The sequence below is a fragment of the Cervus elaphus genome, chromosome 19 (genome assembly GCF_910594005.1).
Source record: "Cervus elaphus chromosome 19, mCerEla1.1, whole genome shotgun sequence".
Classification (NCBI taxonomy): domain Eukaryota; kingdom Metazoa; phylum Chordata; class Mammalia; order Artiodactyla; family Cervidae; genus Cervus; species Cervus elaphus.
The window spans coordinates 90624864-90651756 of record NC_057833.1 but is presented as its reverse complement, the minus strand read 5'-3'; the positions used below and the strand labels follow the sequence as shown (position 1 = coordinate 90651756).

At 39.3% G+C, this 26893-nt stretch overlaps 1 protein-coding gene across 4 annotated transcripts in view; it reads left to right on the top strand.

The window, feature by feature from the left end:
* The first annotated feature begins 2251 nt into the window (after positions 1–2251).
* GK5 (glycerol kinase 5) overlaps positions 2252–26893 on the top strand; it is a 78330-nt gene continuing 53688 nt past the window's right edge. For 2 of the 4 annotated variants that reach the window (XM_043874379.1, XM_043874380.1), the window contains exons 1-3: positions 2252–2537; positions 12631–12724; positions 14346–14421. In XM_043874379.1, the coding sequence (XP_043730314.1) occupies positions 2391–2537; positions 12631–12724; positions 14346–14421 (317 nt within the window). In that variant the 5' untranslated portion in view covers positions 2252–2390. Of the gene's footprint in view, positions 2538–12630; positions 12725–14345; positions 14422–20969; positions 21098–26893 lie in introns of those variants that run through there. The other 2 variants (XM_043874381.1, XM_043874382.1) reach the window with 2 other exon arrangements.

Genomic DNA, 26893 nt, shown 5'->3' with positions numbered 1-26893 from the left:
ATTGTTTGGACAAGCATCAACCTAGATGTCAGATATTTTCTAGATGTGATTAACATTTAAATCAATGAATTCTGAGGGCCTCCCTGGTGGCTGGGTGATAAAGAATCTACCTGCCAATGCAGGAGGCACGGCTTCGGCCCCTGGTCTGGGAAGATCCTACATGCTGTGGAGCAACTAAGCCTGTGCAGCACAACTATTGAGCCTGAGCTCTAGAGTCTAGGAACCTCGACTACTGAAGCCTGCGGCCCCTAGGGCCCCTGAAGTGAGTGAAAGATCACTCAGTCATGTCCCACTCTGCCACCCCACGGATGGTAGCCTGCCAGGCTCCTCTGTCCATGGAAATCTCCAGGCTAGAAAACTGGAGTGGGTAGCCATTTCCTTCTCCAAGGGATCTTCCCAAGCCAGGGATCAAATCCAGGTCTCCCGCATTGCAGACAGATTCTTCACTGTCTGAGCCACCAGGGAAGCCCTGTGATCCACAACAAAAGAAGCCACTGCAATGAGAAGTCCACGCACTGCAACTAGAGTAGACCCTGCTCTAGAGAAAAGACTGCACGGCAGTGAAGACTCAGCACAGTCAAAAATAAATATAAACTAAAAAAATAAATCAATAAACTTTGAGTAAAGCAAATGACCCTTCATGATGTTGGTTGGTCTCATCCAATTAGTTGAAGGCCTTAAGAGCAAAGATTGAGCATTCCCAAAGAAGAATTGTCCTTAAAATTGCAAGGTAGAAAAACCACCTGAGTTTCCAGCCTACTGTCAGCAGACGTTAGACTCAAATTGTAAAATCAACTCTTATCTGAAGTTCTAGACTTTCAGCCTGCCCTAAAGAGTTCCAGGACTTGCCAGTCCTCAGAAGCATGTGAGCCAGTTCCTTAAAATATGTCTCAATCTTTTTCTCAATCTTTATCCTATTAGTTCTCTTTCTAATAGAACTCTGGCCGGACTCCATGACCCACTAGTCATTTATTTCAAATTACAATATGGGGATTAACATAGTAGATGACTCACCAAATGGCCAGCACTGGTGAAAGCAGACCGGGGACCATTTGGAACAAATTAGTACTACTAGGCAGGAACAGGGTTCCTGGAAGAGGAAATGGCAACCCACAAGTATTCTCGCCTGGAAAATCCCATGAACAGAGGAGCCTGGTGGGCTACAGTCCATGGGTTGCAATGGGTCGGACACGATTGAGCGACTAAGCTTTCTCCTTTCGAGACAAGAACAGGATACAAAGACAAAAACCCAAACCATACTCTTCCAGGTGCTTGTTCCAAGTTTCAAGTAATATGGCCAAAGACCCCAATTTGGTCAAATGGGCTGAAAGCAAGTGAGTTAATGTGACAAGTTGGTCAAAAGAACTGTTTGGTTCAAAACGAGTATCTTCTGCTTTTTAATTAATATACCACTCTACACTGTTAACACTTTTTCACCAAGAGCACATATCCACATTACTTTCATAATTTTATTAAAAGATATTAAATATGTTCAGGCACTGGGTTTTTTTGTAGTGCTGGTGGAAAAGTAGCTGAAGAAGACATGAACACTGCCTCACTGTCCACAGATAAGTAACTGGGAGCTGGACGGCCACATGGTAATCCCCCTGGGCTCCAGGCTGGTGACCAGAGCTGCAGGAAACGAAATTCCCACAGGCCTCCTTCCTGCCCCATGCGTGGAAGAGCCCAAGCACTTACAGCCCGAGTGAAAGGTAAAGGACCCCCCGAGGGACCTTCAGACTCCTGAAAAAGCAGTCATTGGGGGTGGAGGTTGATGGTAAAAACAGCCACCCAGCACTTTGTCCCTTTTGCCCCACCAGAGGGCTGGGGAAGTTCTAGAGTGTTATTTCATTTAGCAAACCTGACCAGGTTTTCTGGGGGATAAGTCCTGGGGAGAAACTTTCAGTTTATGAATAAATACCCTCGGCCGAATTTTTTTCTTTTCAGGTTACTATTTTTCTTAATAGATTCGTAATATGTAACCAGTTAAAAGAAATGCGGGCACTGTCGCAGGGCGCTTAGAGTTAGGAGGAAAATCATTAAAATTACGGGCCAAGGTAACTTTGAGAGAGACTAGTGTTTGGAAAACGGGGCGGAGCCGGGTGGCCTGGACTCTGGCCTGGACTCCGGGGACCCACCACACCCCGGTTCACCTCCACACTCCCCGCGAGGCCGCCTCGCCCGCGGGCTCTCCTGCAAAGAGTCATTGCGCAGCCGTGACGTCACGGCGTCGGGGCGGGGCCCGCGGCAGGGGCGGGGCCGCTGCCGGATCTTGCGGAGGGGCGGACCGGGGGCGGTGGCCCAGCGGGGCGCGCTCGGCCCCTGAGGTGCGGGAGTTCAGAGCGCGTCGGCTTAGCTGGCGGCTACGGCAGAGAGGCGTGCGGGTCGGGATGTCAGAACAGCCTACGATCCCGGAGCAGAGCGCGCCGGACTCGCGGCGCGCAGGCTTCGTGCTGGGGATGGACGTAGGCAGCTCGGTGATTCGCTGCCACGTCTATGACCGCGCGGCACGGATCTGCGGCTCCAGCGCGCAGAAGGTGACCGGGGAGCGGGCGTCGGGGCAGCGGGTCTAGGTCGCGCAGGGCACCCGGGATCTGGTCGCTGGGGGGGCGAGAGGGCTGGACCGCCTATCTGGCCTGGACGCGGCCACCTGCGGCACCGCGGGCCCTCCGTCCTGAGCGGCAAGCCTGGACCGGCCAGATCTCCGCCTTCCCTCCCCGGGCCAGCCTTAAACCTGCGCGCTCTTTCGGTCCTGGCTGAAGACATTAGGGGCTCTGATTGTGACCTCGGATCACTCACTCGCTTCCGCTCACCTGAGGATTCGGCTCTCTGGCCTTACCTGGGTGGCACTGCGGTGAGTGACAGGGCAGGGCAGGGCTGGCTACGAGTATCCAGCCAGAGAGGATGCTTTTTGATTTGCTTGGTTTTTCCTGTACTTCCTTGATAGACCTCCAACCCTGTCTTTATTTACATTTGAGATTTTCAAGACTTAATGGAATTTAACTTTGTCATTCAGTTGTCATCATGAACTGCTTCTCAAAGTGCAGAGCAACTGATTCCAGGAATATAAGTATTGCACAAATTTTGAAGGTTGTGTTGTCATAACTTTTCTCCTTTCCGTCTTTGACAGTTCATGAAAAGAACTTTTTCTGGTTTGAGAAACCTGCCAAGTCATTAGTTGTTACTAGTAAGGCAACTAACAGATTGATATTCGTCTGATCTTGTTTCCATGAAGTGTTGATTTCTGACAGTTGCCAGTAAACAATAATGTGAATTCCATATGATGTTTTTATTTACTCTTTCCAACACCAACATCTTAAAAAAAAAAAAAAAAAAGCTTATTTGGCTATGCCAGGTCTTAGTGGCAGCATGCAGTATCTAGTTCCCCAACCAGGCCCCTAGCATTGGGAGTGTTGACTCTTAACCACTGGCCCACCAGGGAAGACCCTCAACATATTTATGTTAGTAATTTCAGGGGTACAGAAGCTGTTAGTTACCTAATCCATTCCCAGCAGCACTGGACTCCCTCATTTGCTTGGTTTCTACCCCTCTTCCCATCCTCTTAGAAGTGTTTTTCAGCCGCAGGGGTTGCCCAGGAGCAGGTCCAGCCAAAAGAATGCTTTGAGCATTTTTGTTTGTTTGTTTGAGGACTTCCTCATTCTGGTTTTAGGACCAGAACAGAGACCTGTTCCCCTGTGCATGAACACTGCCCACCTCTCCACCACATACCCCACCCCATACCCCACCCCTAACCCCACCTGAAAGGACAGATGAAAGGTGGATTTTCTCCTTCAGCCACTGTGTGCTCCTTATCTCTTTATGAGTCTTCATCAGAACACAATGATACTTTTCATAGTCTCCCTTATAATTCTAGACACAAAGTACTTTTGTCTTAAGCAGTGATTTTTTTTAAAGAAGTTGAAGTGTATAGAACCAAAGGGATACAGAAATTGTAAGAAGATAACAAATTTCATAGTTGCTGTATAATTTGGGAGGAATCAGTATTTTTTTTTTAGAAATGAGGTAAGAATCTCAAAGATGAATCAAGATTGCTGTTAAGTAGCAGGAGACTAGAATGGTTTGCCCAGACTTGAAACTGGTGTCTGGAAAGGTATGTAAGTAAATAAAAATACAAAAATTCCTTGCCCTTCAAGGGTGAAGCATTGTATCTTAAATTAAGGAGTTGAAAGCAATGCCTCTCAAACTGATATGAGTTTACAGCAGTGCTTCTTGAAAGCCTGGTTTGCAGGCTGTGGGGGTTGCAAGAGAGAAACTAAGATTGAGAAATTTGTGTAGCAGTTTAGCAAAGTCATTTTATATTTGTTGATCATAGTAATAAAACATTTGGGATTTTACTTTGTATGTCATTTTTTCCCTAGAAAGTTGTTTTAATTATGTCTTAAAAATTGTTGGTCTACAATGAATTAGAAATCAGAAAAAAACCCAACAGCAACTGGTCCTTTGCTTCAGATATCTTGATTTCTTTGGGAAAAATGGTCTTCTTGGCCTCCATTGCTTCTTCAGTTCAGTTCAGTTGCTCAGTCGTGTCCAATTCTTTGCACACAATGGACTGCTACACGCTAGGCTTCCCCGCCCATCACACACTACGGGAGCTTGCTCAAACTCATGTCCATTGAGTCAGTGATGCCATCCAACCGTCTCATCCTCTGCTGTCCCCTTCTTCTCCTGCCTTCAATCTTTACTAGCATCAGGGTCTTTTCCAGTGACTCAGTTCTTCACATCAGGTGGCCGGAAGTATTGGAATTTCAGCTTCAGCATCAGTCCTCCCAATGAATATTCAGGACTGATTTCCTTTAAGATTGACTGGTTTGATCTCCATGCAGTCCAAGAGACTCTTGAGAGTCTTATCCAACACCACAGTTCAAAAGCATCAATTCTTCAGTGCTCAGTTTTCTTTATGGTCCAACTGTCACATCCATACATGACTGCTGGAAAAACCATAGCTTTAACTAGACAGACCTTTGTCGGCAAAGTAATGTCTCTGCTTTTTAGTATGCTGTCTAGGTTGGTCATAGCTTTTCTTCCGAGGAGCAAGCATCTTTTAATTTCATGGCTGCAGTCACCGTTTGCAGTGATTTTGGAGCCCAAGAAAAGAAAATCTCTCACTGTTTCCATTGTTGCCCCATCTGTTTGCCATGAAGTGATGGGACCAGATGCCATGATCTTCGTTTTCTGAATATTGAGTTTTAAGCCAGCTTTTTCACTCTCCTCTTTCACTTTCCTTAAGAGACTCTGTAGGTCCTCTTCATTTTCTGCCATAGAGGTGTTATTATCTGGGTGTCTGAGGTTATTGATATTTCTCCCAGCAATCTTGATTCCAGCTTGTGCTTCATCCAGCCTGGCATTTCGCATGATGTACTCTGCATATAACTTAAATAAGCAGGATGACAATATACAGCCTTGATGTACTCCTTTCCCAACTAGGAACCAGTCTGTTGTTCCATGCCTGGTTCTAACTGTTGCTTCTTGACTTCCATACAGATTTCTCAGGAGGCAGGTCAGGTGGTCTGGTATTCCCATCTCTTTCAGAATTTTCCACAGTTTGTTGTGACCCACACAGTCAAAGGCTTTGGTGTAGTCAGTGAAGCAAAAGTAGGTGTTTTTCTGGAATTCTCTTGCTTTTTCTATGATCCAACAGATGTTGGCAATTTGATCTCTGGTTCCTTGGCCTTTTCTAATTTTAGTATATGTGCTGCCGAAGTGAGCACTCCTCGGCCTTTTCTAAATCCAGCTTCTTAGCACCTAGTTTATTATTTCTTGGGTACAGAATAAATAATTGAATTACATTTAGTCATATTAGGAAAATATTAGGAAATCAGTTTCCTTCATGGGACTCTATAGATTAGACACAGAACTTGTATTTGTTTTCTCAAATGAAAATCACACCTCTGCTAAATTATGTTGGAAAGAATATATAATAGAAACCCACACTTAGCATAGGATTTGATTGGTACTGCCAAATAAATAGCTTGAGAAAGAAAAACTGAAGAAATCACTCTTTAGAGATATGAACAAAATAGGCTTTATTGGTCTTTTCATTAAAATGGAAATCCCAAACAGGAACTTTTACTTGAGAAGGCTAGTACTAAGGCCTCTCAGAAGACTTTAATTTTATCTCTTATGGTATTCATTTTTTAATAGCAGAGACCCACATTTGTAGCCTTTTTCTATAAGTTATATTTTCTTCTTTCTTTTTTAATATTTATTTTTATTTATTCATTTGACTCTACTGTTCTTAGTTGCAGCACTGAGGATCCTCAATCTTCCTTGCAACATGTGGGATATTTTTTTTTTAAGTTGCAACGTGTGAACTCTTAGTTGCAGCATGTGGGATCTAGTTGCCTGACCTAAGATTGAACCTGGGCCCCCTGCATTGGGAGCACAGAGTCTTAGCTACTGGACCACTAGGAAAGTCCCCATAAGTTAAAAAATCTTTCTGTGAACTCTTAAATATTGGTGTTATATACGAGAGTAGTGTTCAGAGTTTTGGGAATCCTACATGTGAATTTTTGATATTTTTAGTTTTTCAAAGTAAAGAAAGTTCATCATGTTCCCCGTTGGAACATCATGCCATTGTGAGAAACTGTAAAAGATAATAAGATTTTGGTTGGAAGAACAGAACAGAAAGACCACTCCGAAGAACACTGGACTTTCCAATACTGTGTTCCCTCTGTACATTCTTGAAAAGAACTAGTTGTTGTCTTTTGTTTTTAATCAACAGAACATGTTTTCTTCTTAGCTTTGAATATATTCTTGATCTTGTATTTCAGTTTGATCTTCTAAACTGTTGTGACATGTTTGGTGATGGTGAGCTGTCTGGGTTGGTGAAGTGGGGGGACGTGACCCTGGAGTGCCGCTGCCAAGTTTAAGTTGTTGACTTGACACGATGATGGCCATATTGAATTTTTTAGGATGCGGAAGTATTTATTACAGTTGAGTCATTACATACAGTCTGTGGTCATGAAAGTTTTGCATGGAAAGAAGAGAAATGTTATTTGATAGAAGGGGAATTGTTGTTCAGTCACTAAGTCATGTCTGACTCTGCAGCTTCATGGACTGCAGTGTGTCAGACTTCCCTGTCCTTCACCATCTCCCGGAGCTTGCGCAAACTCATGTCCATTAAGTCAGTGATGCCATCCAACCATCTCATCTGTCGTCTTCTCCTCCTGCCTTCAATCTTTCCCAGCATCAGGGTCTTTTCCAATGAGTCGGCTCTTTGCATCAGATGGCTAAAGTATTGGAGCATCAGCTTCAGCATCAGTCCTTCTAATGAATATTCAGGGTTGATTTCCTTTAGGATTGACTTGCCACTGGGGAAGTACCTAAAGAATGGCAATAGATTTTGTTAAATCTGTTTATTTCCAGTGGGCTCACTGGGGAATAATATTGATTGATTGATAATATAGATTCTTTTTTCGTATCATCTCTGTGTCACCCTCACGCTCCCCACATTGTCAGTGTTTTCTCACAGTTCCCTTTTTTCTGTTTATTTTGGCCTTTTCTTATGTGTTAGAGGTTTTCCTTAAATGATGGTCTTTGGTTGTTTATCCATTCATATTTTCAGTACCATGTCTTACTTTTCTCTAGTATTTGTAAGTAAAGAATGTCTCTGGTTTAGCTTCTCCAGAGAGTAAATCTCGTACCTTCTGCTGTGTTAGGGAGGGACAGTGGATCTGACTGGACGAGGAGTTTGAGCGACCTTATAAAGATTGAATCACTGCTCTGTTCAGCAGCATCTGGCATCCCAGTCTTCTGAGGTATCTCTAATTTTCAGAGTTCTACCTGAGATTCTGCCAGGGGTTGAGCAGCGATGTATAATCTGAGTGGGTAGTGAGGTATTCAGTTGTCTCTTCTGTACTTAGCTCTGTACCACCTACCCACTCACTTGATAGTGTTAAAGACATTTGTTAAAACCTGGTCTGAGCTTCCTTGCTCTCTTCTGGTCTTTCTGCATAAACCTTTTTCATGTTTTTAGTTTGATGGGAGTCTTGAGAGGAATTGGAAATAAAACACTTATGTTCAAGCCATTGTTTTAACCTGCAGCCAAAGATTCTTTTTTGTCTTATTTTTTAAATTAGCAGAGTAAGATGAGATTTCTTTGGTTAATAAGTTCTGTGAGTTTTAGCACATGTGTGGAAGTAACCGAAAAACCCTTGTGCAAGCCGTTTATAGTCACTTTCCTCCCACAGCTAATCTCTGAAAACCACTGATCTGTTTTGCATGACTATGGGTTTTTTTTTTTTTTCTGTCCTTCTGTAAATATCTTATAAGTGGAAAAATACAGTAATTAACCTATGGAGACTGACTTTTTTTCAACATAATGCCTTTGAGAATCATATATATTATGTGTGTCAGTAACTCATTCCTTTTTATTTCTGAGTAGTAATCCATTATATGAATATACCACATTCATTCACCTGTTGAAGTATATTTGCATTGTTTTCAGTTTCTGGTGATCTTGCAGAGAACAGCTGTAAACATTTGTGTACAGATTTTAATGTGAATGTAAATTTTCATTTCTCGGGGATAAATATGTAGGAGTGGGATTGTTGTGTCACATGGTAGGTGAATATTTAACTTAACAAGAAATTGCCAAACTTTTCCAGAGTGACTCATCATTTTGCATTCCCACCAGCAATGTCTATGAATTCTGTTTTTCATCAACACTTGATATTGTTAGTATTTTTTTTATTTTAGATGTAGTGTTATCTCACTGTGGTTTTGATTTGCATTTACCTAATGATGTTGAATATTTCCATGTGCATATTTTCTATCCATATGTACTCTTTGATAAAGTGCTAGTTCAAGTTATTTGGCCATTTTTTAATTGAATTGTTTTCTAACTGTTGTTTTGTGATTTTTAAAAATATATTCTGGATATAAATCCTGTGTTGAATACATGATTTTCAGGTATTTTCGACTAGTCTGTATTTGGCTTTTTCATTTTCTTAACAATATCATTTGCAGAGCACACATTTTTAATTCTGATGAAACTCACTTTATCAATTTTTATTGTTTTATTAATCATACTTTTGGTGTCATGTCTAAGAACTTTTCACCTAATCCTAAGTCACAAAGATTTTTTGTTGTGATTTCCTATAAGCATTTTACAGTTTTACATTTACATCTGGGATCTATTTTGAGTTAGTTTTTTATGTAAGAAGTGAGGTGTTTTAAGATTGAGGTTAATTTTTTTGCATATGGATGTCAAATTATTCCAACTCTGTTGAAAAAGCTATTTTTCTCCATTGAATTGCCTTGTGTATTTGTCAGAAATCAACTAGCCATATTCGTGTTGGTCTACTTCTGGATTCTCTTGTGCTCCATGATCTATTTGTCTGTTTTTATAATTACACTATTTTGATTACTATGGCTTTAGAGTAAGTCTTCAAATTGTGTAGTGTGAGTCCTCCAATTTTATTCTTTTTCAGTATTGTTTTGGCTATTTTAGTTCTTTCACCTTTCCATGTAAATTTTAGAATGATCATATCTATATCTACTAAAAATCCTAGGATTTTGATATGGAATTGTAGATGAAAGTTTTTTGCACTCTAAAAATGTCGAGCCGCTTCCTCCTGGCCTTCATTTTGATGAGAAGTCCACAGTCATTTGAATTATTATTCTGTGTATTTATTCTGTCTGGTTGCTTTCAGTTTTGTTTTGCTTTCAGTTTTTAGCATTTGAATTATGTTGGACCTGGCTGTGAACTGCTTTGGACTTATCCTGGTGGGGATTTTCTAAGCTTCCTGAATATAGAGATTTTAAATCTTTTACTGGGCTTGGGAATTCTCAGCACTATTACTTCCCTTAAGTAATTTGTTTAGGCACTGAAGTCTTTCTTTTCTGCTTTGAGGCCTCTGCTGACATGAATATTAGACCATTTTCTCTGTCCCACAGATCCCTGAGGTTTTCTTCTTCTTTTTTTTTTTCTGTTGTTCAGATTAGAGAATTTCTATTGATCTGTCTTTAAGCTTATTGACTTTCTTTGGTTATCTCCATTCTACCATTGAGCTGATCAAGTATGTGTTTTAATCATTTTCTTTTTCTAATTAATTTTTTCCAGTTTTATTAAGGTACAGTTGACAAAAGTTGTATGTATTTAAGGTGTGCAAATTGATCTTTTGGCATACATATACATTGTTAATGAAATAACATAATTAATGTTAATTAAACCGCTTCATCTCACAAGGTTATCATTTGTATCTGTGTGTGTGTGTGTGTGTGTGTGTGTTGAGAACACTTAACTGATCTCTTTGCAAATTTTGAGTGTATAATACATTATTATTAACTCTAGTTACCATACTGTACATTAAGTCCCTAGACCTTATTCACCTTATAACTGAAAGTTTGTATCCTTTGACCAGCATCTCTGCATTTCCCCCACTTAATGATTGTATTTTTAATTTCAAAATGGTGAGATTTTTGTTTTTCCTTATGTCTTTTATTTCTTTGCTAAAACTTTCTATGTTCCTATTTGTTTCAAAAGAATTCACCCTTACTTCTTGGAGCATTTTTATAATAAGTTGAGTTGAGTTTAGTCACTCAGTCGTGTCCGACTCTTTGTGATCCCATGGACTGTAGCCCGCCAGGGCCCTCTGTCCATGGGATTCTCCAGGCAAGAATACTGGAGTGAGTTGCCATTTCCTTCTCCAGTTTTTTTTTTTTTTTGTCAAAATTATCAGTTATGTTGATACTGGTATCTATTATCTTTTGCTATATGAGCTGAAATTTTTCTGATTCTTAATGTACCTTGTAATTTTGGATTGTATCCTGGACATTGTGAATATCATGTTATAAACCTCTGAGTCTTATATAAGGCCTATGACAAATGTTGATACTTTTCTTTAATAGGCAGTTAATGCAGTTGTGTTCGAGCTACACAGTCTGACCAGCCTTCCTTGGATTTTGATTTCAGTGTTAATTCTGTTTTTAAGATCTTGGAAGTGCTATTTACATATGTCCTGTGCCACCTAGAGGTCAGTCTGGGACCTGGGAGTGCATGCGTGCTCAGTTGTGTCTGACTTTGCGACACCATGGATTGCAGCCCACCAGGCTCCTCTGTCCATGGGATTCTCCAAGCAAGAATACTGGAGTGGGTTGCCATCTTCCCCACCCAGGGATCAAACCTGTGTCTCTTGTGTCTCCTGCGTTGGCAGGCAGATTCTTTACCAGCTGCACCATCTAGGAAGCCCCAGGACTTGGGCAGTGATCTGTTTTTTTCTTTTTTTAAGTTCTGCTTTTAGCATCTTTGCTATGCTATCTAGGAGGGCTTTCCTGGTGGCTCAGTGGTAAAGAATCTGCCTTCCAATGCAGGAGACGCAGGTTTGAACTCTGCGTTGGGAAGATCCTGGAGAAAGAAATGACAACCCACCCCGGTGTTCCTGCCTGGGAAATCCCATGGACAGAGGAGCCCGGCCGGCTACAGTCCACGTGTGCTACGTTGCTTCAGTCATCTCTGACTCTTGCAACCCTGTGGACTGTAGCCGGCCGGGCTTCTCTGTCCATGGGATTTCCCAGGCAGGAACACTGGGGTGGTTGCCATTTCCTCCTCTGGGGATCTTCCCGACTCAGGGATTGAAACTGCATCTCTTAAGTCTCCTGCATTGACAGGCAGGTTCTTTACCCCTAGCGCCACCTGGGAAGCCCTGGGCTACAAGCCCATGGGGTTGCAAAAGAATTGGACACTTAGCGACTTAAACAACAACAAAATGCTGTCTAGGAGTGTGTTCATGCATGTGCAGCTTCTAGGAGAGCCTGGGAGTTCATCCACGTCTTTCTGGAGTAGCTTTTCCAAGCTCTTCCCTCTCTGAGATCTTCCTGGGACCTTTTGGTCTTTCACTATCCCATTCTGCAGGGCACTTCCTATGCCCACATCCAAGGCTAGGCATCAGGAGGACACAAAGAGGAAAAAGCCATGGGGGGTTCACCTTACCCTGGTGGGTCTCCAGCACCTATTCTGAGAGAGGAAGTTTTACCTCCCTCAGTATTTGGGGTGCTTGTGGGTACTGCTGTAGCTGCCATTGTGAGATAGCCAGCATATAAAAGGATGAAGATGGTGGATAAAAAAGAAAAGTGAGAGATTTGTTCTGTTCCTCTCTGAGTGGTAACCAACGTTCTCCTGGCTTTTCCAGTGCACCTTGGTACCTGCTTCTGGGTTTTCAGGCTGCCTTGAGTCTAGGCCAGGTGATACTAGAAGAAAAATGGGAAACTCCCTACCACTTTGGTGGTACTGTAACTCTTATCTTCTTTCCCTGCCTGCCACTATATACGTTTTGGAGGTTACAAATAGCTGCTCCATGCATCCTGTCCAGGTTTTTGTTTTTTTTTTTTTAAGTTTGACATTTTTTTTAAATTACAGAAATAATGCATTTTCATTGTAGAAAGCCTGGGAAATAAAGATAAATTTTCTGTAAATTCATGAACTGAATAAAACTGCTCTTTTGGTGTATCATCCTTTTTTATTTCATATTTTTTTCCATCTTAACAATAAAAGTGAATTAGGTAATAAATAAAATCTTGTTTTTAATTATTTTTACTGGTACCCTTACAGCCTGGATGCTTTGACTTGTTCTAATTTGTTTTTACTAAATGTTCTCTTTTCCTTAATAGGTAGAAAGTCTTTATCCTCAGGCTGGCTGGGTTGAAATTGATCCTGATATTCTCTGGCTTCAGTTTGTTGCTGTAATAAAAGAATCTGTCAAAGGTAATTGGATTTATGAAAGTAGAGATGGTAATGTGTATTTTGTATATAATAAGAATTTTTTGGGTTTCCTAAATTATACATACAATATTTTATTGGAGTCGCAGTTTCCCAGTAGTCTGGGGAGGAAGGACATTTGTGGTTTATAGTGAACCCACTTTGTCAAGGGAGGGTAGCAGCAACTCCTCTGCTTGAAGTCTTTTTGAGCTGCAGTGTTAAAGGCTCACGTTACTGTTTATTCCAGGTTGTAGCCAGTGCCCATTCCATTTCCTGTTTCGTACAAAATACCAGAGAGTTGTAAACAAAATTACAATGCTCAGTTCCTGCTCTCAGGAGTTTACATTTGAGTTATCTTTATTGTAAAATAAGTTTTTGTTTTGTTTTTTTCCTCTGCAGCCTCTTAGGGCAAGTGTTCTCCTGGCTGCAGCCAGGGTCTGGAATCTTAGCTCTTTAGGAACAGTCTCAGTACAGCCTTCTTTAAGAACATGGTGAAAGAGGACTTGTAATTTCAAAAAGGTCTTTCATTTCATTTCTCTGACTGAATTGCTTCTCGTAACTTTTCTGGTTTGAAGTATTTCAAACCCTTTTTTAAAAAGTTGGAAGAATACTTGTGTGCTTTCTCCTAGACTCACGTTAGCTGCCCGAGGTGAGAGTTGGTTATGATGTAATAACTTGTCATCCTCAAATACTTAAGCATTATCTCCAAAGATAAGGAGTATTCCCTTGCGTAAACATGATGTAATCATCACACAGGAAATTTAACATTAACCCAGTGATATTTTCTAATACTTGATCCTCAGTATTCCCCTCTTATCTCAGTCTTGAATAATTTTTTTTTTCAATCCAGAATCCAACAAAGATGAGGCATTGCCTTTAGTAGTCAGTCTAGTCTCCTTTAGTATAGATCACGTGCCTCATGACACTGACAATTTTCCAAAGTACAGATCAGTTTAATAGACTATCGTGCATCTGGGGATTGTCTGGTTATTTCCTATTTTCAGGCTAGGAAGGAGTGCTATACAGGAGGTGGTATGTCATCCTTAAATTGAACACAGCTCAAATTGAAGCTGTCCCTAATTTGTTCAGTGGGACAAATTGCTTTTTTAAAAGAATGTCACAGAAACATGTGAGCTGCTGTATTTCAAGAAATTTGGACTTTGCAAAATCCATGTTTTTATTTGCATCCTAGCATGAGTTTGTGTAGTAAATAAGATCTGTGCTTCAGTATTTATGCTACTTTCCATGAGGGTTTCCTTTGTTGCCATCAACCAGCTTCTTTTATTGCTGATTGTTGCTTAAATGAAGATCCTATTTTTTAGTGTTATCAAGAAGAAAATAGCATCTAACTTACTTTAAGCAGTGTTTGTTTTCTTTCTAATCTTTCAAGCAAAAAGTCCTTTTTATTATTATTAGATTATAACTTCTTTTCCCTTTAAGTAAAAAAAAAAATACTACAAAATCATCCTAGTAATGTTTTATTTATTAGCTCCAATTGTGTTATTAAAATGCTGAACCCAGTTGCTTTTCTCATAGATTATATTAAATAATTTCTTTTCCATATGATACTGTTATAGAGAAAAACTTCCTTGGCTTTTAAATGTGTTTTATCTATCTTCATTTTTAGCTGCAGGAATAGAAATGAAACAAATTGTTGGTCTTGGCATTTCAACACAGAGAGCAACTTTTATCACATGGGACAAGTAAGTGCATTGTGTGATAAGAACTCTATTGCTAAGTTCATGCCATGGTGAACAGATTGCTTTGAAACCTGTTTGGGGAGTTTTAAAGTTTGTGAAGAAAGAACAGTGTTGCTTGATTAAGAGAGAAGAAATTGGGTCTACTTTCTGGCTTATTATACAAGCTCCCTGCATGTCACCTGGGCTTAACTTATATAAAGTAATAGTAGTAAAAAGACTATTGCTTTCAATACAATTCAGATAAAGCGTGGATTGAAGTTCTAAAAAATTAGCTTATATCTAAAAAGATTCAGGAGAACCTGACAAATTTTGGATACACAAGACTATGATATGATTTATATTTTAGTCTATTTCAAATTTAATTTTAAATACTTACAGCATATGAGGTATATATGAATTAAACATGATTATAATAGTATAATGGATACCATACAGTGAATACTTGTGATATTTTCTTCCGGTTTCAGTATCCTTAGAAACAAACCTGTTAGTTGTTACATCTATTTTACAAAGAAAGAAACTGAAGCTCAGAGAAATAACTATGTTATTCACAGTCACTCATTAATAAATCAAGCCAAAATTCGAAATTATCTTTTTGGTTCCAGAAAATATACTCTTTCCACGACTCCTATATTTCCTTCAACATGTATTTCTTGTTTTTTTAAGAAAAATAACAAAATCACTATAAAATATTTCTTTGTTACAGAGCTCTAGGCTCCAAAGGGCATCTTGAGCTTGGGGCAGTGGGGCTGAAAAGTGGTGGATGTAAGGGGTAAGGGTAAGTCTAAGAACTATAATCAAGCTGAATTCACAAGAACTTTACCTTTAAGTCAGTGTTGGGAAAGAGAAAGAAGTTTAAATTTTTAAATATTTGATTGTATGGGATTAAGATGTTGAAATAGGTAGACCTTGAACTTCCCTAACAAACATATCAAAACTACAACTACTTATTGAGTACTTTCTGAGAACAGTCTGAAGACTATTAGAGAGGCTCTTCTACAACCAAGGTTATTAAAGGAGGGACCATGTGGAGTCTGGGAGGAAGGAAAGATAAGCAATCTAATCAGGATCTACACCCCTAGTGGGTGACCCAGAAGAGGAGGGGGATACAGGCTTGTGCATCGTCCCTAAGAAACAAGGCGTTTAGTCCCATATTGGGCACCCTAACCCTGAAGTCCAGCACCAAGAATACAAGCCTGCTTGGTTTGAAAACCAGTAGGGCTTATCAAAGAGCTGTAGAAACTGAGACTACAGACTTGAAGAGCATGCCACAGACTCACCTGCTCCCAGTTCCAGTGCAGAAGGAGCGGATTGAAAACACCTCATGGTCTGGGGTTGCCTTTCCAGGACTGCTCCAGCACACGTCCCACCCTGCACTGGGTTGCTGCTCCAGCCTTGCCTGCTCCAGCACTGCTCCCAACCAAGTACAAATAACCACTGTACCAGGGAGAAGTTGAGTTAGCTCAGATTTAAGGTTCCAGCCCCTTGGGCCTCAGCCATGCCTCTGGCCAAAGGAGTGACCACCATCACACTGGAGAGAAGAGGCGCTGGCTCAGATTTACAGCTCTAACCCCTCTGCCTGTGGGCCTGCCCTAACCCTGGGAGAGGCCCCAGCTCACATCTGGCTCCACTTCTAACCATTCCTATTCCAACTCTATGCCCTGCTAAGGTGACAGCTTCCCATGCACCCCAAATGAAGACACAGTTACTGCTTACTTCAGGTCCAGGTCTCTAACCAAAAACTGGGTACATGCAGATTGCACAGGGATGCTCCCACACAAGGACATGCCTTTAAGACTGGGATAGGTAACTGTTTCACATAACTCAATAGAAACAAAAAGTGAGAAGACTAATGACTATATTCCAAATGAAAGAATAACTTCCCCACAAACAAAAGTACCCCTAATGAAACAGAGATAGTAATTTACTTGATAAAGAGTTTAAAACAACAATAATAAAAACGCTCACAAACTCAGGAAAAGAATAGAGGAACCAAGTAAGAACTTCAGCAAAGAACTGGAAAATATAAAAACCAGTCAGAGCTGAAGAATACAATAATTGAAATGAAAATTTCACTAGAAAGAATTTCCAGCAGATTAAGTAATATAGAAGATTGCATAAGCTACTTGGAAGACAAAATATTGGAAACCACCCAATCAAAACAACAAAAAGAAAAAACAATTTTTAAGGGATTTGTAAGATAACATCAAGCATACTAACATTCAGGTTATAGGGCTCTTGGAAGGAGATAGAGATAAAAATATTTCATCACATATTTGATGAAATTATGGCTGAAAATTTCCCTAACTTGAAGAAGGAAACAGATACCCAGATCTAGGAAGCACAGAGAGTCCCAAACAAGATAAACCCAAAGAGACTCACATGAAGACATATCATAATTGAAATGGCAAACATTAAAGAGAATTCTAAAGGCAGCAAAAGAAAAGCAAAATCACATACAAAGGAACCCCCATAGAGCTATCTGCTGATTTTTTCACCAGAAACTTTGTAAGCCAAAATGAAGTGGCATGATATACTTAAAATGCTGAAAGGGAAAAATCTGCAACCTAAGATACTCCACCCAGCAATGTTATCGTTCAGAAAGGAAGGAAAAACAGTTTCCCGGACAAGCAAAAACTTAAGTTAATCACCACTAAACTGGCCTTACAAGAAATGTTAAAGGATCTTTAAGTGAAAAAGAAAAGCCTATAACAAGAAATAAGAAAATATATTTGAAGGGAAAAAAATCTCACTGACATATGTAAATATACTGTAAAGGCAGTTGATGAACCACTTAAATAAGCAGCAATGAAGGTTAAAAAACAAAATTGCAAAGTTAACTATTAATCAACTATAACTGCAATAAACAGTTAATGTGAAAATGTTAGTCACTCAGCAGTGTCCAACTCTTTGTGACCCCATGTACTGTAGCCCGCCAGGCTTCTCTGTCCATGGAATTCTCCAGGTAAGAATACTGGAGTGAGTAGCCATTCTCTTCTCCAGGGGATCTTCCTGACCCAGGGATCAAACCCAGTTCTTCTGCATTGCAGGCTGATTCTTTACCATCTGAGCCACCAGGGAACAGTTAATGGATATTCATGAAAATATAAAATATAACACCAAAACATAAAATGTTGTGGGCTGGTTAGTTAAAAAAGTAGAGCTTTTAGAATGTGTTTGAACTTAAATGACTATCATTCTAAAGAAAGTGAAAAGTGAAGTCACTCAGTTGTGTCCGACTCTTTGCGACCCCATAGACTGTAGCCTACTAGGTTCCTCCGTCCATGGGATTTTCCAGGCAAGAGTACTGGAGTGGGTTGCCATTTCCTTCTCCAGTGGATCTTCCCGACCCAGGGATTGAACCTGGGTCTCCTGCATTGTAAGCAAATGCTTTACCATCTGAGCCACCAGGGAAGTCATTCTAAAATAAGCAGATATATTTACAGATTGATATATATATATAAACCTTGTAGTAACTGCAGATCAAAGTTCTCCAATAGATATACAAAAACAAAGACAAAGGAACCCAAACATAATTTTAAAAAATTATCAAACCAAAAGAGAAGAGATTAGAAAAAGAATATAAGAACAAAGAACTACAAAACAACCAGAAGACATGTAACAAAATGGCAAAAGGTATGTGCCTATTAATTATCACTTCTAATGTAAATAGACTAAATACTCCAATCAAAAGACATAGGGTACTGACTGGATGAAAAGCAAGGTCCATGTATATGCAACCTACACAAGACTTACTTCAGAGCTTAAAACACACACTGAGAGTGAAGAGATTAGAAAAAGATATTTCATGCAAGTGGAAATGGGAAGCCTGGGTAACAGTACTCATATCAGACAGACTCATATAGACTTTAAAACAAAATATATACCAAGATATTATTTAGGGCATTAAATAATGATAAAGGGAGGATCCTCATTCTAAGAGGAGGATATTAGACTTGTTAATATTTATACACCCAACACAGGAGCACCTAAATATATAGAGTAAATATTATCAGACATAAAGGGGGAAATTGACAGTAATAAAATATAATAGAGAACTTGAATACCCCAGTCACATTAATGAATAGATCAGGCAAAAAACCAATAAGGAAACAATGGGCTTAAATGACATATTAGGCCAGATGGAGTTAATAAATATCTATAGAACATTCCATTCAAAAACAGCACAATACCCATTCTTCTTAAGGGCATATGGAACATTCTCCAGGATAGATCACATGCTAGGCCACAAGAAAAATCTCAGTAAATTTAAGAAGATTGAAATTAAGTCCAGCCTCTTTTCTGACCACAACAATAAGAAACTAGAAATCAATTGCATGAATAAAACTGGCAAAAACACAAACAAGTGGGGACTGAAAACATGCTACCCAAAAGCCATTGGGTCAATAAAGAAAGAAGTTAAAAAAATACCTTGGGATGAATGAAAAATGTAGAAATACAACCTTCTAAAATCTACAGGACACAGCAAAAATGATTCTAAGAGGGAAATTTATAGTGATAGAAGCCTCCCTCAAGAAACAAGAAAAATCTCAAATTAATAACCTAACTTTCCATCTAAAGCAACACACAAAAAAAGAACAGCACAAAATCAGTAGGAAGAAGAAGATAATAAAGATCAGAGTGGAAATAGAATAGAGACCAAAAAAAAAAAAATAGAAAAGATAAACCAAGAGCTGTAGTTTTTGAAAAGATAAACAAAATTGATAAACTTTAGTCAGACTTATAAATCAAAAGAGTGCTCAAATGTAAAGAAAATAAGAAATGAGAAAGAAATTGGAACTAACATCACAGAAATACAATCATAAGAGAATACAGCAAACAGTAATATGCCAACAAACTGGATAACCTAGAGTAAGTGAATACATTACTAGAAACACAGTTTTCCAAGACAACATCAGGAATAAATATAAAATCTGAATAGATTGTTTATTAGTATTGAATCTTCAATCAAAGGACTCCCAACAAACAAAAGTCTGGGACTAGATGACTTCACGGGGCAATTCTACCAAAATTTTAAGAAGAGTTATTATCAATAGCCTTCTCAAACAGTTTTAAAAAATTAATGAGGAGAGAACACTTCCCACCTCATCCTATGAGGCCAGCATTACCCTGATACCAAAATCAGATAAAGATACTGTAAAAAAAGTTACAGGCCTATATCTCTGATGAAATAGATGCAAGAATACACAACAAAATATGAGCAAACCAAATCAGCAATATATTAAAAAAATCATACATCATGATCAAGTAGTATTTATTCTAGGAATGCAAAGGTGGTTTAATATCTGCAGATCAATTAACATGTTTAACAAAATCAAGGATAAAAATCACATGATCAAAAAAAAAATCACGTGATTATCTCAATAGATTCAGAAAAAGCATTTGGCAAAACTCAATGTGCATTCATGATAAAAACTCTGAACAAAGTTGGTATAAAAGGAACAAACATCAACATAATAAAGGCCCTATGACCTATCAACACCTGGCCTCATACTCAATGGTGAAAAGCTGGAAGTGTTTCCTCTAAGATCAGGAACAGATGAGGATGCCCACTCTTGCCATTTCTATTTAATATAGTATTGGAAGTCCTAGCCACAGCAATCATACCAGAAAAAGAAAAGGCATTTAGATTGGAAGGAAAGAAGTAAAACTACCACTGTTTGCAGATGATATAATACTATATAAAGGAAAATCTTGGACTCCACCAAAAAAAAAACAAAAAAAAACCTGTTTGACTAATAAATGAATTCAGTAAAGTTTCAGAATACCAGATTAATGTACAGAAATTTGTTGCATTTCTATACACTAATAAGAAAACAATTCAATTTATAATCAAATCAAAAAGAATAAAATATCTAGGAATAAATTTAATGAAGGAAGTGAAAGACCTGTATTCTGAAACCTATAAGACATTGATGAAGGAAATTGAAGACAATATAAATAAATGGAAAAATATCTCATGTTTCTGAGTTAGAAGAATTAATACTATTAAAATACCCATACTACCCAAAACAGTCTACAGATCTAATGCAGTCCCTATCAAAATACTTATGACATTTTTCACAGAACTAAAACAAATAATCCTAAAATTTGTCTGAAACCAAAAAGACCCTGAATAGTAAAGCAGTCTTCAGCATAAAGAACAAAGTTGCGGGTCATGGTCTCTGACCTCAGACTATACTACAAGGCTAAAGTAATCAAAGCAATGTGGTACCAGCCAAAAACAGACACATAGAATAAAGAGCCCAGAAATAAACCCATGCACACATGCTTAATTAATCTATAGTAAAGGAGGCAAAAATATATAATTTTTTTAAAAAAGACTCTTCAATAAGTGCTATTGGGAAAACTAGACAGATACACATAAAAGAATGAAATTAGAACATTTTCTCACCTCATTTACAAAAATTAACTCAAAATGAATTAAAGACCTAAATGAAAGGCCTAAAATCATAAAACTGGAAGAAAACACAGGCAGTTCACTCTTTGACACTGGCTAAGGCTTTGTTTCTTTGGTTCTGTTTCTTCAGGCAAGGGGAAAAAAAAAGGAAAAATAAATGGGAGCTAATCAAACTCAAAAGCTTCTGCACAGTGAAGGAAACCATCACGAAACAAGGAACCCACCAAATGGGAGAAGATAGTTGCAAATGATAGTCTGGTAAGGGTTTAATATCCAAAATGTAAAAAGGACTCATACAACACAATATATTTGCTGGTGGTTCAGACGGTAAAGAATCCACCTGCAATGTGGGAGATGTGGGTTTGATCCCTGGCTTGGGAGGATCCCCTGGAGAAGGTATGGCTACCCACTCCAGTATATTCTTGCCTGGGGAATTCTATGTCCATAGGGTCGCAAAGAGTCTGACACGACTGAGTAGTTTTCATTTCACTTCGTACACCAAAATATGAAAAAAATAGCCAATCCAATTTAAAAATGGGCAGAAAATCTTAACAGACATTTTTTTAAAGAAGACATGTCCAACATACATGTGAAAAGATGCTCAACATCACTTATCAGGGAAATGCAATTCAGAATCACAAGATGTCACTTCACATGTATTAGAATGATTGTTATCAAAAAGATAAAAAGTAACAATTGTTGGCAATGATGTGGAGAAAAGGGAACCCTTGTGTACTGTTGGTGAGAATGTAAATTGGTGTAGCCACTATGAAAATCAGTATGGAAGTTCTTTAAAAATTAAGAACTAAAAAAAATTAAGAACTACCATATGATTCAGCGGACTTCCCAGATAGTACAGTGGTAAAGAATCCGCTTGCCAAGCAGGAGATGTGGGTTCAATCCCTGGGTTGGGAATATCCCCTGGAGAAGGAAATGGCAACCACTTCCAATATATTCTTTTTTTTTTTTTTTTCATGTATCTTTATTAGTTGGAGGCTAATTACTTTACAATATTGTAGTGGTTTTTGCCATACATTGACATGAATCAGCCATGGATTTACATGTATTCCTCATCCCGATCCCCCCTCCCACCTCCCTCTCTACCCGATCCCTCTGGGTCTTCCCAGTGCACCAGGCCCGAGCACTTGTCTCATGCATCCAACCTGGGCTGGTGATCTGTTTCACCCTAAATAATATACATGTTTCGATGCTGTTCTCTCGAAACATCCCACCCTCGCCTTCTCCCACAGAGTCCAAAAGTCTGTTCTATACATCTGTGTCTCTTTTTCTGTTTTGCATATAGGGTTATCATTACCATCTTTCTAAATTCCATATATATGTGTTAGTATGCTGTAATGTTCTTTATCTTTCTGGCTTACTTCACTCTGTATAATGGGTTCCAGCTTCATCCATCTGATTAGAACTGATTCAAATGAATTCTTTTTAATGGCTGAGTAATATTCCATGGTGTATATGTACCACAGCTTCCTTATCCATTCATCTGCTGATGGGCATCTAAGGTTGCTGCCATGTCCTGGCTATTATAAACAGTGCTGCGATGAACATTGGGGTGCACGTGTCTCTTTCAGATCTGGTTTCCTCGGTGTGTATGCCCAGAAGTGGGATTGCTGGGTCATATGGCAGTTCTATTTCCAGTTTTTTAAGGAATCTCCACACTGTTTTCCATAGCGGCTGTACTAGTTTGCATTCCCACCAACAGTGTAAGAGGGTTCCCTTTTCTCCACACCCTCTCCAGCATTTATTGCTTGTAGACTTTTGGATAGCAGCCATCCTGACTGGTGTGTAATGGTACCTCATTGTGGTTTTCATTTGCATTTCTCTGATAATGAGTGATGTTGAGCATCTTTTCATGTGTTTGTTAGCCATCTGTATGTCTTCTTTGGAGAAATGTCTGTTTAGATCTTTGGCCCATTTTTTGATTGGGTCATTTATTTTTCTGGAATTGAGCTTCAGGAGTTGCTTGTATATTTTTGAGATTAATCCTTTGTCTGTTGCTTCGTTTGCTATTATTTTCTCCCATTCTGAGGGCTGTCTTTTCACCTTGTTATAGTTTCCTTTGTTGTGCAAAAGCTTTTAAGTTTCATTAGGTCCCATTTGTTTATTTTTGCTTTTATTTCCAATATTCTGGGAGGTGGGTCATAGAGGATCTTGCTGTGATTTATGTCGGAGAGTCTTTTGCCTATGTTCTCCTCTAGGAGTTTTATAGTTTCTGGTCTTACATTTAGATCTTTAATCCATTTTGAGTTTATTTTTGTGTATGGTGTTACAAAGTGTTCTAGTTTCATTCTTTTACAAGTGGTTGACTAGTTTTCCCAGCACCACTTGTTAAAGAGGTTGTCTTTTTTCCATTGTATATCCTTGCCTCCTTTGTCGAAGATAAGGTGTCCATAGGTTTGTGGATTTATCTCTGGGCTTTCTATTCTGTTCCATTGATCTATATTTCTGTCTTTGTGCCAGTACCATACTGTCTTGATGACTGTGGCTTTGTAGTAGAGTCTGAAGTCACCAATATATTCTTGCTTAGGATTTCCCATGGATGGAGAAGCCTGGTGGGCGACAGTCCATGGGGTCACAGAGAGTTGGACACAACTTAGCAATGGAACAACAACAGCAATGAATATGGTTCAGCAGTCCCACTTCTGGGTATTTATTTATCTAATGAAAACACTGATTTGAAAAGATAGTCACCTCAGTGCTTATGGCAGCATTATTTACAGTGGCCAAGACATGGAAGCACCCTAAATGTCCGTTAACAGATGTAAGGATAAATAAGTTATAATATATAAATCAACTTTGAATATTTATTGGAAGGACTAATTCCAGAGTTGAAGCACCAGTACTTTGGTCATTTGATGTGAAATGCTGCCTCATTGGAAAAGATTCTGATGCTGAGAAAGATTAAAGGCAAAAGGAGAAGGGGGCGGCAGAGGATGAGATGGCTAGATAATGCTGACTCAATAAACATGAATTTGAGCAAACTCCAGGAGAGAGTGGAGGACAGAGGAGCCTGGCATGCTGCACTCCATGGGGTCGCAAAGAGGTGGACACAGCTTAGTGACTGAACATCAGCAAATATACATAGAGAACTGTTTGCATAAAATTATACAATATTATGTATTATGCTTGGTGAAATAAAGTTAGAGAAAGACAAGTACTGTGTTTTCACTTAATATGCAGAACAAATCAATCAAATATGCAAACAAATGAACAAATATAACAAGACAGAAACAGGCTCACCAATACAGAGAATAAACGAGTGGTTACCAGAGGGGAGAGGTGTGAGGGTTCAGTCAAAAATAGGTGAAGGCGATTAAGTTACAAAGTGCCAGTTAAAAAATACCAAGTTACAAGGATGTTATGTGCAGCACAGGGTATAGAGACCATATTTGATAATATCTTTCTATGGATTTTATTCTATAAAAATATTGAATTAATGTGTTATCCACCTGAAACTACAATATTGCAAGTCACATCTACTTCAGGAAAAAATTGTTTAATTTTAAAAATTTCCCAGTATTACTGTTTTTGATCTTTGGGAGGACATGATAGAAATTATAGAGAATATAAGAGAAGGAATGAGTTAGGTGGTGATGAGGGTGAGTGGAAGGAAACACGATAAAGTGTTTGATTTGGGATGTGAATTTTCCCCAGATAGGTGGTTCATTTCCTCCAGATAGATACTCTTTCTTTAAGAGCATAATCTGAATTACAGGTTGATGCCTGCACCTGCATTTGCCCCATAACCTCCTCCTCACCCCGACTCTCCACCTAGTGTCTTGGACACAAAGTAGTACATCAGTCAGATGAAGGAGTAAGTGAATTAAAGTCTTCTGTGGGGCTCAGTGTTTCTAACCAGTGGCACTGTTGCCATTTTAGGCCAGATAATTCTTTGTTCTTGGGGGACATCCTGGGCATTGTAGTGTGTTTAGAAGCCTCCCTGGCCTCTACCCATTAGATACCATTAGCACCCCGCTTCCTAAGTTTCACAACTAAAAATGTCTCCACACAATACCACATGTGCCTGGGAGACAGAGAACTCCCAGTTGAGAACCACTGATGTAGATGAAGTGTGAAGAATTAACGTGTGTTCTCTGGTAGAGATTATATGGATAGAAGAGAAGACGGCTGAGGATTTTTTTTTTTTTTTCCTTGCAAACCCCAACTTTTATTCTTGAAAGACAGCTGGATAAACTGGCAAAAGCCAGTTTGTTGAAATTTCAAGATGGTATAAAAATGCTTCCAGGATATAGTCAGCATATTCACGTTCATTTCAGCTCCATTCAGATGGATTTCAGCTTCAAAGGGCACGCTGCTTGAATCACTCATCCATCATTTGCCAGCTTTGATTGTGAGGTACTGATATAATGGACCAAGTTCTTAAAAATTTATTTTAAAAGAATAAATGATGCTGGAATTCTGGACCTGAGGATCTTTAGTATCTGAACAAATCCACAGATTAAACTGAAGGTAGATGACTTCAGTTTTAGTTACTTCCAACTTTTCTGTGTGGACTTATATTCCATTAAAGCTCAGGCTTGTAGCCACAATGTTCCTTTTGTAGAGATGTTCAAGTTTTATGGTTTAAAATCCAGCCAACCAGTGGCCGAAACAGCCGAATTAGCCATAATTCACTGGCTCACATGGTGGAGCCACGGGTATCTGGCTCTCATTCATATCTAAGCCATGACCTCCATATTTGGAGATCGGGGAAGAACTTTAGTGAGCAGCAACCAATCCACTCAAACAGTCTTCCTTGTGCTTTATGCCTGATTTCTTCTTGTGCCTACCTCAGCAAGGCTGAGGATTTGTACAATGAGTTTCTTCCCCCTTCCCAACCCCCCAACTGATTTTTTAATTTATTTTTGGATACATTGAGTGGCATGCAGGATATTAGTTCTAGGATCAGGGATCGAACCCAGGCCTCCTGTAGTGGAACAGCCTCATGTTTCGACATTCACTTAGCAGTGACTTAGGTTTGCTTTCACTCTATCTGTGGAGAAAAGGAGGGAAAGCAGAAAAGGCAATATTGTAAACGAATTGCCCGAGACCTCTCTAACACAGTATACCATTCTGTGGCTCTAAATATATTTTGTATCATAAATAATTAGTGAGAGCCATTAACATAAGTAGCAAGTGCCACAATAAAAGATGTATGCGGTACTGGAGGAACACAGAGCAATTGCAATACTTGTATCACCAGAATATAAATTCCTAGAGTGCTGCTGTTCTGATTCATTTTTATGTTCAATTCAGGAGTCAGCACAATGCTTTACTTTCAATGAGTCAGTTACTGAGTGAACTGTGGTGGAGTGAATTAGAAATACATTAGGGTTAATTTCCTGGCGGTCCAGTGATTAGGACTCTGTACTTTCACTGCCAAGGGTGTGGGTTTAATCCCTGGTTGGGGAACTAAGATCCCACAAGCCATGCTGCCAGAAAAATAGAAAGGAATATATTGGTGGCCATGGTGAATATAAATTTCATGAATGATTGGGAATCTACACTGCATTCGAATTGTATGTAGTTGAGATGGTGGGAGGTGATGAGGAAACACTGAGAGGGCTTAGCTGGGTGTATCAGGAATTTTGGTTTTGGTCAAAGATGGGGAGACTTAAGCATATTTACAGAAGACAGCTGAAGTAGTGTTTGTGAAATAAAGTAGTAGAAGAGAGGAAGGCATGGATACCGAGAGTCCAAGTGGACGTGCCAGCCTTAGACTTGGAGAAAGAAAGCTTCTCCTCTGGACCAAGAGAGAGACCCACAATGGCTGAAGGTGTAGCTGGTGGAGGAGTGGTGAGTGGAAGAAGGTCATTCCCTGTGTCCTGACTTCCTTTGAGAAACAAGAAGCCAGTGGTGGCCTAGGTCTGGAGAAATCTGATGAACACTTAGGTGAGCCCTTGGTGGGGAATGGAGAGGAAACTGATTAGTGATAGGAGAAAGACATTCATCAGTTTTAGTGACTCTGAGGGAGGAGATGAGCTTATATCTCATAAGTAGGGGCTGCTACCAATTAACAAGGCTATATGACTTTCT